Source organism: Lontra canadensis, unplaced genomic scaffold (assembly GCF_010015895.1).
Source record: "Lontra canadensis isolate GAN:19392208 unplaced genomic scaffold, GSC_riverotter_1.0 scaffold55, whole genome shotgun sequence".
Taxonomy (NCBI): domain Eukaryota; kingdom Metazoa; phylum Chordata; class Mammalia; order Carnivora; family Mustelidae; genus Lontra; species Lontra canadensis.
Window position 1 is genome coordinate 406317 of NW_022631049.1, and position 17752 is coordinate 424068.

At 49.1% G+C, this 17752-nt stretch overlaps 1 protein-coding gene across 1 annotated transcript in view; it reads right to left on the reverse strand.

Moving 5' to 3' along the window:
* Positions 1-369: 369 nt before the first annotated feature.
* The window catches only part of RAD51B (RAD51 paralog B), a 675478-nt gene continuing 658095 nt past the window's right edge, over positions 370-17752 (reverse strand). Inside the window, exon 11 of the mRNA XM_032875118.1 lies at positions 370-586. Coding sequence (XP_032731009.1) covers positions 504-586 — 83 coding nt within the window. The 3' untranslated portion in view covers positions 370-503. The remainder of the gene's footprint in view (positions 587-17752) is intronic.

The following is a 17752-nucleotide window of genomic DNA, read 5'->3' on the forward strand; positions in this document are numbered from 1 at the left end:
CACCTTGGTGATGTTGCTTAGGACATCAGTTGCTCTGTGCCTCTTGCTTCTTAAGTATTTGTTGTGGGAAGGGCTGAGAAATTTGAATTTCCAAAATAAAATGGAGAATAGACATGGGATAAGAAACAGGAAATCCATTTTCTGGCCTTTAAGACAATTAAAAAAAAAAGATTTTATTTATTTACTTAACAGAGAGACACAGCACGAGAGAGAACACAAGCAGGGGGAGTGGGAGAAGGAGAAGCAGACTCCCGCTGAGCAGACTCCCAAAGTGGGGCTCGATCCCAGGACCCTGGGATGGGACCTCAGGATGACCTGAGGTGAAGGCAGATGCTTAAAGACTGAGTCACCCAGGTGTCCCATTTTTTTTTTTAGTAATTTTTTCCCCAGTATTTGAAATAATATATGTTTATGGAAGAAAGTTTGAAAAACTAGAGACCAGGTCGCCTGGGTAGCTCAGTTGGCTGGGCCTCCGACTCTTGATTTCAGTTTAGGTCATGATCTCAGGGTGATGAGATCAGGCTCCGAGTCAAGCTCCTTGATGGGCGTGGAGCCTGCTTGAGATTCTCTCTTGGCCCTTCCCTCCCTGCAAAAAACAAAAAATAGAGACCAAAATTAGAAAAAGTCAAGCCAAATCTTATTACTTAAGAGATAAAGCACAGTTAACATCTTTATACATATTTTTCCGGTTAAAAAATATAGACAAAACTTTTTTCTTTTTTTTTTTTTTTTTTTTTTTTTTTTTAAATTTTATTTATTTATTTGACAGAGAGAGATCACAAGTAGACAGAGAGGCAGGCAGAGAGAGAGAGAGGGAAGCAGGCTCCCTGCTGAGCAGAGAGCCCGATGCGGGACTCGATCCCAGGACCCTGAGATCATGACCTGAGCCGAAGGCAGCGGCTTAACCCACTGAGCCACCCAGGCGCCCGACAAAACTTTTTTCTTACAAGACTGCTATGTTCTGTCCAAACTGCTTATAATTTGCTTTTTCCTTTTGATGATATGTTGTGAATGTTTTCCCATGAGATTAAGTCTTCTTCTAGCACATAATTTTAATAATGGCCCACTATTCCATTATACAGATGTTTGTGTAACTAATACCCTATGGGTGACATTTAGGTTGTGTCTATTTTTTGCTATTTTAAGTGAAATAATGTACATGCTGGGACATTAACTCAGGCTGTTCCATTGTTCTGATCACAAGTCACGTAGTCCTTCCTCAATAGCCATTGGTCACTCTATAGGCCAGAGAAACTACATCACAGGTGATTTCATAACATTTTCTCAGAACACAAGGACAAATTTGACCTACTCAAACAGATTAAGCCTTGCAGGTTCTCTTAATTGCATAGGAACACCCACCAATGTAAAATGACAGTTGTGTTTAACTCATTTATTCATAAATGCACTATTTCAGACAAAACACGTTCCCTTGTTTGGTTTCCCTTTGACTCTGGTCGCCTTTTGATAGGGAAGGTGAGCTTATTGTAATAGCAGCAGAAGCTTGTAATGAAGAAGGTAAAGCAGGAGAGGCACCTGGAAACATGCATTCTGGGGAGAATCACACACCATTCTGATTCGTACTCTGTGTTTAGTACTTCCGGTGTCACTGTTCTGCTTGGTTGGAGTAGAAGGTTGAGAGGGGAATAGCAGAAAGGCTCAAGGCTCCCAGCAAGCCAAAGGGTTAAGAAGTCTTGGCCACTGAGCAAACTCCCAGCTGAGTATTTGGGGCAGAATCTAGGCCACTGGTTCCTGGTTTGAGAAACTCAAGTAGCCCCCTGGGGGTGTGCCTTACGTGCCTCCTGTTTCCATATGGCTGGCACTTTAGACTCGCAGGAAGGCCCAGAGGAAACAGGCTGCCAGCTGAAGGGGCAGGGGCTTCATGCCTGGGAGCTTAGTCTGGGTGGGGAAGATCAGCAGAGTCACCCCCATGCCATCACCCCTTCTCATCCCAGTGGCCCCATACACATCTTCAACAGTCATTGGAGGACAGGATCGCTAAGGTAAACATTCTCACTTTAAGGCAAAGTCTAGACCCTCTTGTCATCTCTGAGGACTGAGGTTTCCAGAAGAGGCTGGTAGAGGGAGAGAAGGAATTCAAGGGGGATGGCATAGGAACACACATGATGGCTGAAATATGCAAAGTGTGAGAAATTAAAAATTGGCAGGGGTTGAATGGCGGCACAAGTGCTCACATCCACTCACCCACTCACTCACTCACAGTTTAATGGGGTTTCTGGGAGAGGAAATTGTGATCTTCAATGTCTATAAAAAGCCCTGGAGTGAGCTCTCAAAAGAGAGTGAGGGTGGGGAGATGGGCGATCACAAGGTTCCCGTCAGGCGAACATGTTTGTCTTTCCTCCCTTCTCAGCTGCTCTGATATGTCACCAGACACCCTTGCCCAGTCTGACAGTCCCATGGCCACACACAGCACCCAAGTGAGCCATTCCTTTCTGCGCTACTCCAGACCTGGCTGATGAGCTCAGTCCTCTCCTCTTCTAGGAAAGTAGGCCGAGCTTCTAGGAAAGATTTACTACAACAGAACATGGCCACCTTCCACCACCTCCCTCAGCTACCCTGGTCTTTCCTCCAGGCTGGAGATGGATGTGGGGGAAGTTTATGCAGGGGATGCTGGGAATAGATCAATATTCCTGCCCTGGGTGACCAAGGAGCTGGGTGGGCAAAGGCAGCAGGAGCCTCTCTTCATGCCCAGGACTGAACATCATGGTGCCACATAAATGCCAGCCCAGAGAATTCCCTACCTCCAACCTGAATCTTGGCCTCTGTTCATTAAGAAGAAACAGCCCCATGCTCACTCGCCAACCTTTTATACAGAGGATGTGAATTCCCTCTCTGTCCCATCAGATCGCATCTCTCCCTCTCCTGGAAGCCTACAGGGACAGATCCTCACTGGTTCCTTCTACAGTTTTCTTCTCCCTACCAATGGGACAACTTGGCCCCTACCTGCAGCCTCTGCCCACCTCAGCCTCAAGGACCTCATGTGATCACAGGCTGATGAGAGCTTAAAAGCCAACCCAGAGAGCTCGCCATGGGGAGGCCCAACTCTAAGGGCATGTCAAAACAATTCTGTGGGATGGGCACCATTATCCCCATTTTCCAGGTGATGATACTGAGCCCAGAAAGGTTCATTACTTTTCCCGAGGTCACACACATCTTGAGTGGCAGAGTGAGGATTTGAACCTGGCAGCTTGGCTTTGGAGTCTTGTTCTTAAGGCCATATTGCAGATGGAAATAAATTAGCACTACCTGTCCTGCTGATGTCCCAGATCTGACCTTGGGCCCTGGTCTGACAATAGGATTCTCTCTTCCTCCTGTTTTTGGGCGACTTCCTGGTATGCTCATCCCTCTAGGATATTTTAGGATACGCTATTCTTACTGTCCCTCATTTCAAGTTCTGAAATCCCACCCTAAGCCCATGCTGATGGTCATTGCCATGGACCTTGCTGACAGATCGCAGACAACAAGATTGATGTCTTTCTTAACTGTGGGTCCCACACAGAGCTCTTAGCACAGTGCCTAACCCACAAGAGGTGTTCCATTTACATTTGCCAAGGGAAATCAGTGTCAAATGGTCAGTGCCTCAGTTTCCTCATCTGTTCAATTAGAGCATCATAAATAGAGTTTTGTGAGAATGAATTAAGTGAATCTATATAAAGCTCTTGAACAGTGTCTGGCATCTGGCAAGTACTCTGTAAGACTAGGCAGTGCTATTTTTTTTTGTATATACAGGTGGAAGTTCATTCTGGTGAAAGCTTTGGGCTCTGGGTCAGAAGCCAGGATTCGAATCCTATCTCTGCCACTTCTTAGAGTTACGATCTTCAGCATTTGACCTAAACGTTTCCATGCTTGTTAGCCCATTTAAAAATTGCATAACAATACTTGTACCTCCCAGGGTTTTTTGAGACTTAAGTGAGATAATATTTACTAAGTGCCTGGCACAGAGAAAGATACCACTACGTGATAGCCAAAAATGCTTAATTATACTATTGTGAGTATTTTACAACTGAGATACATATGTTCAAAGCATTTTTGGGTCACTCAGTCTTCTCCTCATGACAGATTCCTACTTTTTTTTTTTTTTTTTTTTTAAATATAAGGATTCCACAATTCTATACATCACTCAGTGCTCGTCAGGATAAGTGTATTCTTAATTCCCTTCACCCATCTCACCCATTCCCCCATCTATCTCCTCTCTGGTAACCACCATTTTGTTCTCTGTAGTTATGAGTCTGTTTTCATCTCTCTCTCTCTCTCTCTCTCTCTTTTTTCACATGTTTTGTTTCTTAAGTTCCACATATGGTGAAATCCTATGGTATTTGTTTTTGACTGACTTATTTCACTTAGCATTATACCCTCTAGCTCCACCCAACTGGCTGCAAACAGCAAGATCTCATTCTTGTTTATGGCAGAGTAATATTCCGGTGTGTATGTAGACCACGTCTTCATTATCCATTCATCTGTTGGTGGACACTTGGGCTGCTTCCACAGTTTGGCTATTATAAATAATGTTGCAGTAAACAGAAGGGGACGTGTGTCTTTTCAAATTAATGTTTTCATGTTCTTTGGGTAAATATCCAATAGTGGAATTACAGGATCATATGATAGTTCTGTTTTTAATTTTTTGAGACGCCTCCATACTGTTTTCCATAGAGGTTGCCCCAGTTTGCATACCCACCACCAGTGCATGAGGGTTCCTTTTTCTCCACATTTTCACCAACACTTGTTGTTTCTTGTCTTTTTTATTTTAGTCATTCTGACAGGTGTGACGTGATGCCACATTGTAGTTTTGATTTGCATTTAATTTTGTTGATTATTTCTTTCACTGTGCAGAAGCTTTTTATTTTGATGTAGTCCTAATAGGTATTTTGCTTTTCTTCCCCTTGCCTCAGGAGACTTTGTATCTACAAAGAAGTTGCTACAGTTGAAATCAGAGACATTACTGCCTGTGCTTTCTTCTAGGAGGTTTTTTTGTGCTTTTTGTTTTTTTTTTTAAATTTCAGGTCTCACATTTAGGTCTTTAATGAATTTTGAAGTGTATTTTGAATACATTTTGTGTATGGGGTAAAAATGTGGTCCTGTTTCATTCTTTTGCATATAGCTATCCCAATGCTATTTGTTTCCCAACACTATTTATTGAAGAGACCAGCCTGAGTCCCAGGTGCCTTTGACATGGACAGGCCCTCAGATGACGACTTGAGGTCTCCAGGCTTTCTTTGCTATGGGAACCAGACTCTGAGACAGGTGACCCCAAACCCTGCAGGGCAGGCGAGCGTGAATACGCTGAGATGCAGGCAAGCTGGGTGGGATTGTAGGTGTTGATGTGACGAGTGCCCAGACTGGTTTCAAACTCGTGACCTCCCCACCAAAGACTGGTTTCATCTTGTAACAACTGTCAACTTGGCCCCACCTGAGCCTCTGTGGACAGGCCAGCTGGGGGAGTTTGGAGAGATACAGAGCCATAGGAGCCTCACCTCTAACTCCCATCCCTCAGCCCAAACCTTCCCTGACACACAGAGCCTGACACACAGCGAGGCTCCTCAGGTAACGGGCCAGAGACCGAGGCCAGTGGGAGCTTTCGGAATCAGCATCTGGGAGGACACACCGATCGGCTGTCCCGGGGTGACCTGTGTGGGGACAGGCAGGGGATGAATGTAGAGGTGAGGGTGGAGGCAGGGACAGAGGCTTCGAAACGGGGCTAAGTCTTAAGTGAAATGTCAGTGCCATTAACAGATACACACCACGAACCCAGATCGGAATGCGTCTGGAGTGTGTGTGTGTGTGTGTGTGTGTGTGTGTGTGATTTGAAGAGCTAAGGAAAAAGGGGGAAAAAATGAAAAAGAAAAAAATAAATAAAAGTCCTTTTTTTCCCTGTAACCATTAGAAAGAAAATGAAGTCCAAATTGCGTTCAGGGCTGTTGGGACAGAGGAAGAGAAGCAAGAATGGAAAAAACAGGCCATAAAGATGCCAGGGCTGCTTAAGCAGAAACATCTGTTGAAGTCATAAGACTCGGGCCTGGTCAGGCTTCTAACAAACCCAGGAAGAGCAGAGTGTGTGCTGGCTCAGGGTGATCCTCGTCCGCCCCGTGCTGGGCCCCTGGGACCCGCATACGTGCAGAGCAGATACCTTCTCCGGGGCTCGGCCTGGGCCGGGCTTCCAGCAGGAGAGGAAAGGAGAGGGAGGGGAGGGAGAGGCGTCCCCAGGTCAGGAGCAGTTTGGAGCATGTATTTATTTCAAGCTTTAAATTCACTGGGACAGCCTGGGGAGCCACATGTGTCAACCCCTGCAGCTAAAGAAAGAAAAAAATGAAGGAGGGGGAGGAGAGGGTCCGTTGCTGACCTGCAGGGGTGGGGAGGCTGTGAATGCTATTTGCAAATGGGGACACCACTTTCTTGTTTGCGATTTTCCACCTCAGCCAAAAGCTCCTGTCTTCTAATAGCTACACGGACCTCAGCTAACGCAGAGTGACCACACTGCACTCTCCGGGCCGTGCTCCTTCTAGGCATCCCCTCATTTAATCTTCCAGCTCCCTATGGTCCCCGGGTCCCCACAACGGGTAGAGACTTGCATGGCATCTTCTGAATTGCCTTTCTAGGAGGAAACCGAGCCTTAGCCAGGTTAGACGAGTCGCCCGGCTATCCCGGGAACCAGCCGGCACACTTCAAGGCACACCCGGGAGCTGTCCCTCTGTCTCCCAGAATGAATTCGAAAAGCAGCGTCAGCCAAGGGCCACTGGTGGGAAAGCAGCTGGGAAAATGAGCCCAGAGGCCATGCGCTCACGGCCCCAGCGGGCCCCTGCGGCTTGTGTGTCACTGTGCTCTGTCGCCTCAGCCCGGGCAAGAAGAGGGAGCTATGGCTGGAAGAACAGGCCATCACAGAACAAAGGGAAGTCGGTCAATGCTCCCCGCCACCCCCCAGGGATGGAACACTATCGTCTCTCAAGGAAATGCAGAGACGGTAAAAGAAACGAAATCCAGAGTCTATATTACTAGCTTGTGGGAAACGGTCAAAGTGCCATTTAGAAGGCTCCATTCCCAAAGTCAGATGCTGTGTGCGTCTCCTCTTCCTAGAAGTCCCTCCTGGCGACCTGGCCCTGCCTGTCGGTTCAGTCATCTCCTTCTCCTACCTCCATCCTACCGCAAGGGCACCTCACCACCCTCGCCTCACATGGGGGACGGGGGGAACTGGAGAGGAAAGGCTACAACTGTTGGCCTGGGGGTTCATGGTCAGGGGGCTATGAATCTTTTCAGAAAATATAGAAGTGAGACAGCAAGACTTGGCCAGCCGAAGAAGCCAATGATAATACCATTCCCTGACCCACCAACTCCTTGCCGCTAACCTTTACTCGGTCGGAGCCTCCTGGTGCCAGGCCCGTGCCTCGTGTCAACCCTTTAGGATAGGTAATATCACCTCCGCTTTCCAGGTGAGAAAGCCAGAGCTCAGAGAGGATGTTTCTGTGCCTATCGTCACACTGTTACCGAGTGACAGAGCTGGGATTAAAATCCATATAGTCAGAGATGGAAGCACCCATATGTTCTCTCTTGTGCTCCAGAAAACTCTAACGTGCCTCCAAACACCCAGCTGTCTGGTTAAAACATTATTTCCTGATTAAGGAGCCGTCTTAGACCTGCATCTGCAAGGCAATGGCCCTGCTCGGGTCCCGGGACCAGACTTTGAGAAGAAGCGAGGACCCACACCCCACAGGCTTTCTCCACCCACGCTATCTGTGCCATGGGGACTGGCGCTTCTCTGGCTCCCCGGTAGCTCTGCCACCAGAGCAGACGGAAAAACCACCCGTGCAGCCCAGTCAGTGACGGCGATGCCCTGGTTACTGCTCGGTGTTTCTCACCCTCACCACCCTCCTCAACACCAAGCAGAGTAGAAAAACCCCACCCAGCTTTAGGTAGAAGAGGCTGGCAGGCCCAGAAGCGGATGTCGGGGCTGCCCCTCCACCCCCACCAGGGGCTGGGATAAGACTTTGATATGATTCTGTATCTTGGGGGGGAATCTATGTGATGAAATCTCCCCCAGTTGGCCTCTCCCACGAGCTGACAGGAATTTCCTGTTCAAACCAGCAGAGGAACTCGGGTTTGCTTCTCCAGGGCCAATCTTGGTGGGAAAAGGCACAAAAGAGCAAGAAGGCAGAAGCTGCTTTTTTCCTGAGCCCAGACGCCTTGGGGTCCCCGTTCTGCTCCATTGGCAGCTGGGGGAGGGGTCTTCTGTGGCTTCTCAGTTGCAGCCCTAGGGCCTGGCTCCAGGGCTCTGAGCACAGATCTCTCAGGAAGGCTGGAGTGACCTGCATTCCACAGAAAGGAGGGGCCAGGAGACGCTCTGGCTCAGATCTGCCCAGGAGCACAAATACAGGCTAGAAAGATAACCCAGGAACCCGGCCCCTGCAGCCAGCCCCCTGACAGCACTCCTCCTTTCCTGTCTCTCAGCAGACCCCACAGAGGGCCTCCTAGCGCAGGTACCCGGCTGGCTCTGCTCGCAGCAGAGGCCGGGATTCCCTGGTGGTGGCCCTGTGGAGATCGGAGCCAGGGGAGCTGATTTTTAAACAGATCTCTGGAGTTCCATGGAGTCTGCCGAGAAGGGGGAGTGTCTGCATTGCAGGGGTGTGGGGTGGGGGGATGGTTACCGGCTCTGGGCCCATAGCCCCTTCCTGGTGGCCCAATCATGCCTCACAGACATGGGTATCTCCGTCTCCTCTGGCCAGCTGCCTCCTCCCCTGACACCGCCCTTTCAGGATCCACTGTACATGCAGGGGTGGGGTTGGGGGGCGGACCAAAGACCCACACGGGCTTGTGCACCGGTGGGCATCTGGAACGTATCAGCATGACGGCTGGTGAGGTCGTTCCTTGGAAACTCTGCAAATGTTTGCCTTGGTCAAGAATAAAGGTGTGTGTGGAGGGGAAAGGTCGGGTCAGCCAGGGAAACAGAGGAAGGGCTGGAAGCGGATGCTGCTACGGTCTGGTTACCAGGGGTTTCTTAGCATCAAAACTCCAACAGTCCTGGGCCAATGGCAGCCTTTGGAATGGGACTACAGTGGCTCTGTCCCTCCTCACCAGCTTTAGAGAGTCTGGATCGCAGCTTTTCTCCTCCTTAATGATCTGCCATTCCCCAGGCTAGGAGGTGATGGAGTGGAGGTGTGGAGGTTTGGAGGGGAACTGATTGCAACAGATTCACCATTAAAGGAAAAGCCTAACATAGCGGGATGGGGTCTGCCGCGGATGAGCGGTTGCCTTGGTGACGCTAATGAAAAGCAGGCCTGGGCGAGGTCCCAGAACCCCCATGGGCTGAGTTATCTACCCCCTCTGCCGCTCCCCTGGCCTCCCCACCATCAGCCTCAGATCAAACTCCCCGAATATTTATAAAATCTCAACCAGAAACAGAGAAAGTCAGCCGCCCAGCCAGGCGTCTGCCCACGTCCTTCCGGAGCTGCTCGGGTGACAGTCTTCAACGTGCCTCATTATTCTAGTTTTCTTCCTTGCAGGGAGCAGGGTAACCAGAGCAGGAGGGGGAAAAGAAAAAATGTTTGCTCTGCCCTATTCTGGCTGGTTTTTGAGTTGGGGAATTTACTTGGAGTTTAGGGGCCTTATTTTGGGCAGGTCCCCTTGTCCCTAGCCCCTAGTTTCCCTGGGCCACTACCTGCTCTTCTGTCCCTAGTCTGTTTTTGCATGCTCCAGCCTAGACCCTCCACTTTGTTACTGCTTGGCTGCTTACTCAGCCCCTTCCTGCTGTGGCCCACCGGCTTCTCGTCAGGCCCTGGGAACGTCAGAAGCGACACTTGTTAAGATGAGAATCAGGGCTTCCAAAATGAAAATGCAAGGGATTATGGGGATTGGTAGCAGGAGGAGCCGGCCCCCCGGCCACGGCAGAGCAGGAATTAGGCTTGTTCTCTCTGGAGAAAAAGGGAGACAGGAGGGAATTTGGGCTGGCCTGAGAAAATCCGGGTGATCTCTGATAATCGCTCCTTTCTGGTGGTTATTAAAGTGGAGAGCAAAGAACTTGAAAAACAGAAGGTATACAGAAGAGGGCTGCAGCTCTGACTCTGTCCTGCCAGTCAACAGGGAGGCACCGTTTCCCATTCCATGAGTGTATCGCGTGATCGTCTTTCATGACTACCCCATCCTTTGAGTGACAGAGACTTCCGTGTGGAGAGGCAGCGGGGGTTCGTGGGGAAGTGCCAGATTGGGTCAAGAGGGCTGGATGTAATTCTTCCAGGTTCAGCCTGGCTATGTTATAAAACCTTTCTCTCTCTTGGTTTTACCTTTAAAAAAAAAATGAGGCTTGGACTGGGTGGTCTTTAAGACCTCTTCCAGTCCTGTGATCTTTATATAACAAGCAAAGAATAATAATGTCGTATGTTGGGGCGCCTGGGTGGCTCAGTGGGTTAAAGCCTCTGCCTTCGGCTCAGGTCATGATCCCAAGGTCCTGGGATCGAGCCCCGCATCGGGTTCTCTGCTCAGCCGGGAGCCTGCTTCCCCCCCTCTCTCTGCCTGTCTCTCTGCCTGCTGGTGATCTCTGTCTGTCAAATAAATAAATAAAATCTTAAAAAAAAAAACTTTGAAAAGAAAAAAAATAATGTCATATGTTATCAAAGACTACCGTGAACATAATTCATGTGACCAAGCGTGGGGTCCAGGTGGTAAAAAATACAGGTGAGAAAGCTGGGGGAAGGATTAAAGGAAGGTACTGGGAACCTTTCATGCGGGGGGGTGCCTCAAGTGTCTCTTGTAGGATGAAAGGGACTGGGACAGAAATAAGGAGCAAGTTGAGCAGATGCTGGCAGCAGGGGGAGGAGCTCGAGGGAGGAGGTGCGGTAGGTGGAGTCAAGGTAGGTGTTGGGAAACACGGGAAGGTAACGGTCAATAAGAGGACTGGCCCACGCCATGGGGGAGGACTGTGAGTGTAGGAGAGACAGAGGCTCTCCTGGTTCTCTGGAGATCAGTGGACCTGCCTTGAGTGACTCCCACCGACACGCAGCAGGGAGAGGTGAGAGGAAACCAGGTTGGTAAGTAGAGGTCAGAGCCCTAGGCCATTGGCTCCTGTGACCTCAAGGAGGCTTCAGGATCTGGCTGAGGGTTCTGACTCCTCAGAGAGAGTTTTTTTTTGTCACCTTTCTGCCAAGGAGGCCAGCCAAGTGGCACAGGCAGGTGGGGATTAAAGTCAGCGAGTGTGAGAGGAGGGAAACAAACTCCCTACTGTGTCAGGAGTGTGAGACCATGATACCTGAATGACCCCGAGGCATGAGGTGTTGGGCAGAGGCCCAGCCTGGGACAGGGAGATGCTGGGCATCCTGAGGACTCTTCTAGGAAACCTATGGGGCTCCTCCTTCTAGTATTCACTGGCATCTCTCACTCCCACTAGACCCCGGCCTCAGCCTAGTGATGAGAGTGGCCCACACATCAGGGGGTGGCTCTGGCCCTCCTCTAGCTATGGCCCAGCAGCCACGGGCCAGGTGTTCACACACGTTCACGGGTTAGAGGGCCATTTTCCCAAGAGTCACCCATGTTCTGCTGCTGGACCTTGCTTCAGGTACAGCGATCGTCCCCGTTCCCCAAGCTTAATCCTAATGCCAGGGTGGGACTCAAATCTAAGTCTGTTCTGCCAGCCAGAGCGGACTGCCACTGGTGTGCACACCTGTGGACCTCAGCGGGATGACCAAGGGGTGGCTTTGGGGTGGGTGTGGATGTGGAGCTGGGATACATGGGCTGGGCATCACGTGTGTATGCTCAAGGTGCTGCCTAGTGCCAGATGGAGTCAGGGAATGAAGCCAGCCCAGGGATGGTTCTCCTTAGGCCACTATGCTCCAGTATGAAACTCCAAGGAATCCACCAACTAAATTCAAATTTCACCTTCAGAATGCCATGAAGGTATACTTGTCAGCTTATGAGAAGGCAACGTATTCTATTTAATAGTTTATTAGCTTAATTTGCAAATTTCATATACTTAGACATACAGAAGTATGTATGTCCACTGTATTCTTACCTGGACCTCCAAAGTCAGGGGAGTCTACATTTCCTAACCTAACCCATTTTACAGCCTGTCCTCTGATTTATATGACACTAATGGTCACCTGGTCTCTGAAGAGCTCATGCCCTTCTGATAAGCCTGCAGGTGCCTCAGGCACACATGATGGGCAAACCCAGTGGACCCAAGACCTTGGCAAATCACCCCACCCTGCAACTGGTTCCAGCAACATGGCGGCCCAGAGTCCAGGCCTGCAGAGGGCCCTATACGCCCCCAAATGTGTTTCTTTGGCTTTGATCAGCCCATGAAGCTAGGGGTCCGGTGTGGGCAGGCAGGGCCTGCTCATAGGAAAGCAGGGTGGGCTCCTGTGTGATTCTGAGGGAACCCGCAAGATCTCCTTGGCTTGCCAAAATACCTGCTCTCCACCCACTTCCTCTGCCTCCACCAGTGAAGCCTAAAGTTTCTTTATAGGTGCCAAAGCCTTTCAGTCACTTCTAGGTCTCAATTCCATGCCTTTGCCCCAACTCTTATACTCTGAAAACCTTCCCCACCCCATCCTAGAGGCAGACTGCTTGACAAAGAAGGGCCTGATCAGAAGTGACCCATCCCTTCTCCTTCAAAACCACACTGTCATTGCAACTACTCTTCTAGAAGTAATTCATGCTCATGGCAAAGATCACACATCTTACAGAAGGGTAGAATCTTCTGAACCCAGTTGCCCTTTTCCAGAGATGACCATGGAGACACCGTTGCTTGTTTCCCTTGTAGGAACAGTCTGAGCATACCCAAGGCTAGATCCTTTTGGATCTTGGCATTCCCATCTGTGACCTGAGATCTCCAAGGGAAATGATACGGAGATGAGAACAGAGTCATGCCTAGAAAGAACCTTGAGGAAATGGGCCTGGTTGGAAGGTACAGAGAGAGCCAAATGACGATGAGATGGAAGCAGAGATGTCAAAGAGGGAGGGAAGAAAGGTGGAAGAGCGTAGCATCGTGGAAACTGTGAGGGAAGGCACGGCCTCACAGACGCCATGACAGAAGATGGTGGAAGGTGTGTGTCAGGGACAGCAGAGGGCTCAAGAGGATGAGAACTAAGAACAAAGTCACTGGGGTGATTGAGGGAGTTGTTCAGTGGAGCTGCAGGGGCAGAAAACCACCCACATTGGTAACAGTGTCTTCTCTACACTGATCACGGTTCTAAGTGCTTCCCACATATCAACTCATTGCATCCTGACAAGAATTCTCATCTGCAGATGTGCAAACTGAGGGACAGAGTGCTAAGTACTCCAAGGTCACACAGATAGAACAAGGCAGAGATGGGGTTGGAAGCCTCTGAGACAAATGTAGTGTAGGTCAGTACACTCTACCCAGATCATAGCTGGTCTAGGAGCAGGATGTGAGGATGTGGTGCCAAGTGGCAGGGGCTCCCTGACGTGGCTTCTGCCATGTCCAAAACTGCCCATAAAGTGTCCATGTCCACCATCTTCCAGAAGACTGAGACTAAGGAAGAAGAGGAGATAACTTGAAAAGGGAAATGAAATGAGAGGATCCTGGAGACCGGACCCCACTGTGTCCTGGGATAGAGGTAGCCAGCAGAGGCCTCTGAAGGGGTAGCTCAAATGACTGCTCTACAGGAAATCAGTGCCTCCTGAGATGGCACCTTTCTTTCAAAAGCTTCCCCTCAAGGCTCCACGCTTGCCCTGTTGAACACTTTCCCTCTTCCTAGTCTCTAGTCCCTGCCACCACCCACTACCAGTTCTCTTCCACCTCCTCTTCCTGGGGAGATGGTTTTGAAAAGGCGCTTTGTGGATCCCTGGGCCCTTGACTGTGGGGGCATGGGCCACATTTAGCAACCATGAGTATTTGCTCCCTTGCATTTTCTCTCCTGGTTGGCCAGCCCGATCAGAAAGGATGTTTGTGGGGAACAGAAGTTGGGGGTCAGAAGTTGTGTGCCACACAGCAAGCCCAGTTCTATCTAGGCTGATTTGGGAGTTACTGGTGTGTTTAGATATCATGCAAATAGATTGCCAGATAAGATACAGAAAACCCAGTGCAACTGGGATTTCAGACAAACAAGGAATAATTTCTGAGCATAAGTATGTCCCAAATATTTTATGGACCATATTTACACTAAATATATACATGTATTTAGTGTATGTCTATATACACACACACACACACATATCACTGTTTATCTGAAATTCAAAGTTAAACGATGTTCTCTATTTTTATTTGCAAAATCCGGCAATGTGTTCGCTACCCTCAAACACAAAGCTACAGCCTGGCTCCCAGGACTCTGTCAAAGAGAAGGCCGGGCAGTGCTATGCCTTTGATCTAGTGGACCTGCTTAAGTCCTTGTACTCCAGGAATAAAAGAAATCTCTGAGCTGCCTTGGTTCTTTGTCTGAGAAGCTCAAGTGCCAAGTTAAGAGGTCCCTCCCCCAGACCCCTCTGCCTACATCTCCGTGGGTGGTAACCACAGAGGGGCAAAGGGGGGAGCTTGGCGGTTTGGAAGCAGCTGGACAAAGGTCTTGAAACAGAAGGCCGGGGCTCGTTCCTCATATGGGAGGCTCTGAAGTGACTTGTTCTTAGACTTGAATTCTCAAGGTTGAGGAAGGCTACGCATGCAAAGGGATATTGGTGGTGTTCTCACACCAGAGGGAAACCAAGCCTACGACCCAGATCGCTGAATATCTCACTACACCCAAAAGCTAGGGAAGACCGAACACAAACCCATTAGATATCCTTCAAGTGCACGCTCCTCTCCTCCTGTCTCTCTTCACCCCTGAATCTGCCATGTGCTTGAACGCACATGGGTTGTGACACGGTGTGTAAATCCAGACCACTTTCCTGAACACCTTTGTGAATTTTGGTTTTCGCAATCCTGTGACTTACTCTTTCCAACTTGGTCTTGGAAGGAGACACTTCAAGGTCTTTTCTCTATGAAGTAATATATTTTTTTGAGGAAAGAGATTATCAAAAGACGTTCAGGACCTGGGACTTGGATATGAAGCTCTGTTTGTTTATTTCTAACAAACTGTGTAGCACGTCTTGCATGAGGTGAGCCGGTAGATTACGAAAATCTCTGTGAAGGCTGCCATGTCACACTATCTGCGGAGGGAAATTACTTTATTCATTTTTTGCTTAAGTTGCTTTAACCACAATTAACAATGGGATCTAACAGCTATAGCCACATTCTGCCCTGTGGGCAGCAACATGTTTGATGCCAAACACACATCACAGAATCAGGAAGGTCAGTGTGTTTTTCAGGAGTTTGCCTGATGGAAATGAGCCAGCTTGAAGTCCTACAAAGCAGCAGGCACACCCAACATTCTCTCTGAGTTACAATAATCCAGGGAAGAGATGATGGTAACTTTGACCAACGAAGCAGCAGTCGAGGTGGTAAGAGGTTGTTGGCTTCTGGATTTATTTAGAAGAAACTGCCAGCAGGATTTGTTAATGGGTTAGGTGTGGGGTGTGAAATCCCCAGAGAAGGCAAGGATGACTTCGAGACTTTTGGCCTGAGCAGTGGAAGGATGGAATTACCCTTTACAGATATGGGGAGGTTGAGAGAGGGGCTTGTTGGGGGAAGTGAATCAGGAGTTTGATTCTGGATCCGTTTGTCTGAACATGCCCAGTAGCTATCCCAGTGGTGGTGTCAAGTGGGCATTTGGCTCTGCTGTTCTGGAATTTAGGGGAGAGGTGCAGGCCAGAGATTCAGTTTGCAAGCTGTCAGCAGGTAGATGTCATATCAAGCTGTGAGAGCATGAAATCATGAGGAGCAAATGAAGACAGAAAGGGGGAGGGGTCTGAGGGTGGAGCCCTGAGCTCCTTCTCTGCGATTCACCAGCAATGCTGAAGAGCCATGCTCAGCGTTCTGTGGCCACTCGGGTCACCCACGGCAACGGCTGGTTCTTTTCTGGGTTCAGGTTTTCCAACTCAAGAATAGGCTTAGGAGTGAGTGATGGTTATAAGGTGAGGTGCAGGCCTGTTCTGTTGGACCCAGAAGAGGTATTCAGGGAGACGGGCCCAACTCGGTGCCCCTACAACCAAGTTTCTATCTAGCAAAGCAGGCCAGGAGACTGGAGGTGTGCACAGTGGGAGCTGCTATGAGAGCATGGAAGCCGGGCTACATAGATGAGAGATCTTGGTTGGAGACGGTGGTGTGCTGGGGCTCTGTGAACCAGAGCTGTGGGCCAGACAATGTCCCATAAAATGGGTTCCAAGAGGCTGGCTATACTTGGGCAGGTGGGTGCTACAGGAAAGGGTCTAGGTAGATGAGGGGGTGAAGGCAGACAAGAACCTTTCAGAGCAGTGCCTCAGGGAGTGGGCTCTGCAGAGAGGCTGATGTGGGCTCAACTTGGGCAAGCTACTAAACCAGCTATCAGTAAGGAGTTGAGTGGGCCACATGGGTGGCTCAGTCGGTTAAGCATCTGCCTTCAGCTCAGGTCACAATCCCAGGGTCCTAGGATCAAGTCCCACATTGGGATCCTTGCTCAGTGGGGAGTTTGCTTCTCCCTCTGCCTGCTACTCCCCTCCTTGTGCTCTCTCTCTATCACAAACAAATAAATAAAGTCTTGAAAAAAAATAAGGAGCTGAGCATGCTATCAGTTTGGAGCTTGATCAATGTCCAGTGATCCATAAACAGTAGCTGTTAGTATTTTAACGCTCACTCATGATTTTAGGACACTGTGTCTATATTCAGGCCTACTCAGACAGAGATGGGAGGATACATTTCACAAAAAGCAGAGACAGCACACCGACCCTCTAAGACATGAATCCAGTTTTTAGAAAGACCTATACTGAAGTTTTACCTTCAAGGTAGGACATTTATTTTCATGAAGTGGGGAGCAGCTCCCTTATTGAGAGAAACACACCTTGGAAGAACGTGACTTTCAGTAAGAACACTTTCTTATCCCCAAGTGTGACAAGAAAGGGAGGAAGGCAAGCAGCAGAGTTCAAAGCCCAGCCCCGGGAAGGTGGGGCAGATGGACTGCGCTGGTCACTGTATTAGCAAATAGGCTGACCTCAGCTGTAAGACACTAGGGAAGTACTGTCCAACACATTCTTTTTAGGGGTAGGACTGGAAATGCACCCTGGGACCAGCCTCACCCTTTCATTTTGAGAAGAAACGGAGGCTTAGAGCAGGGAAAGAATCACCACAGGTCGAATGGCTGGTGGCTGGAAGGCTAAGACCAGGTCTGGGAAGGCAGAGCCTGCAGAGTGGGATCTGGGTGAGGCGTGAGGAAGGTGTGAAGGGTAAAAGGTAGGAATCCTGGCTTATGGTCTGGGATGCAGAACCCCATGGCAATGACCAGCCCAGGATTAGATTGTTTTTTCATTTTCAGTAAAACCCAGAGGAACGATGAGTACAGTCATTAGAATAATACTTCTACATTTCGCTGAGGAAGCCTCTAGATAAAAAAGAGTGAAGATTTGTTCTTGGTTATCCCTTTTTGAGGCTGGGCCTTCTTTTTAAAATGATTAAAATCATGGGTGATGGGGATTAAGGAGGGCACTTGCTATGATGAGCCCTGGGTGTTGGGTATGAGTGATGAGTTATTGAATTCTACACCTGAAGCTAACATTACACTGTATGTTAACTAACTGGAATTTAAATAAAACCTTGAAAAAGAAAAAAAAATAAATACATGCACAAGGCCATAGGACAAGAAAGGCCCAGTAGCTTTGCTCTAGTGATCCTGTGGAGGGGCAGCTAGTTCCTTCTGTTCCCATGAGCTCAGACCATACAAACCTGGCATTG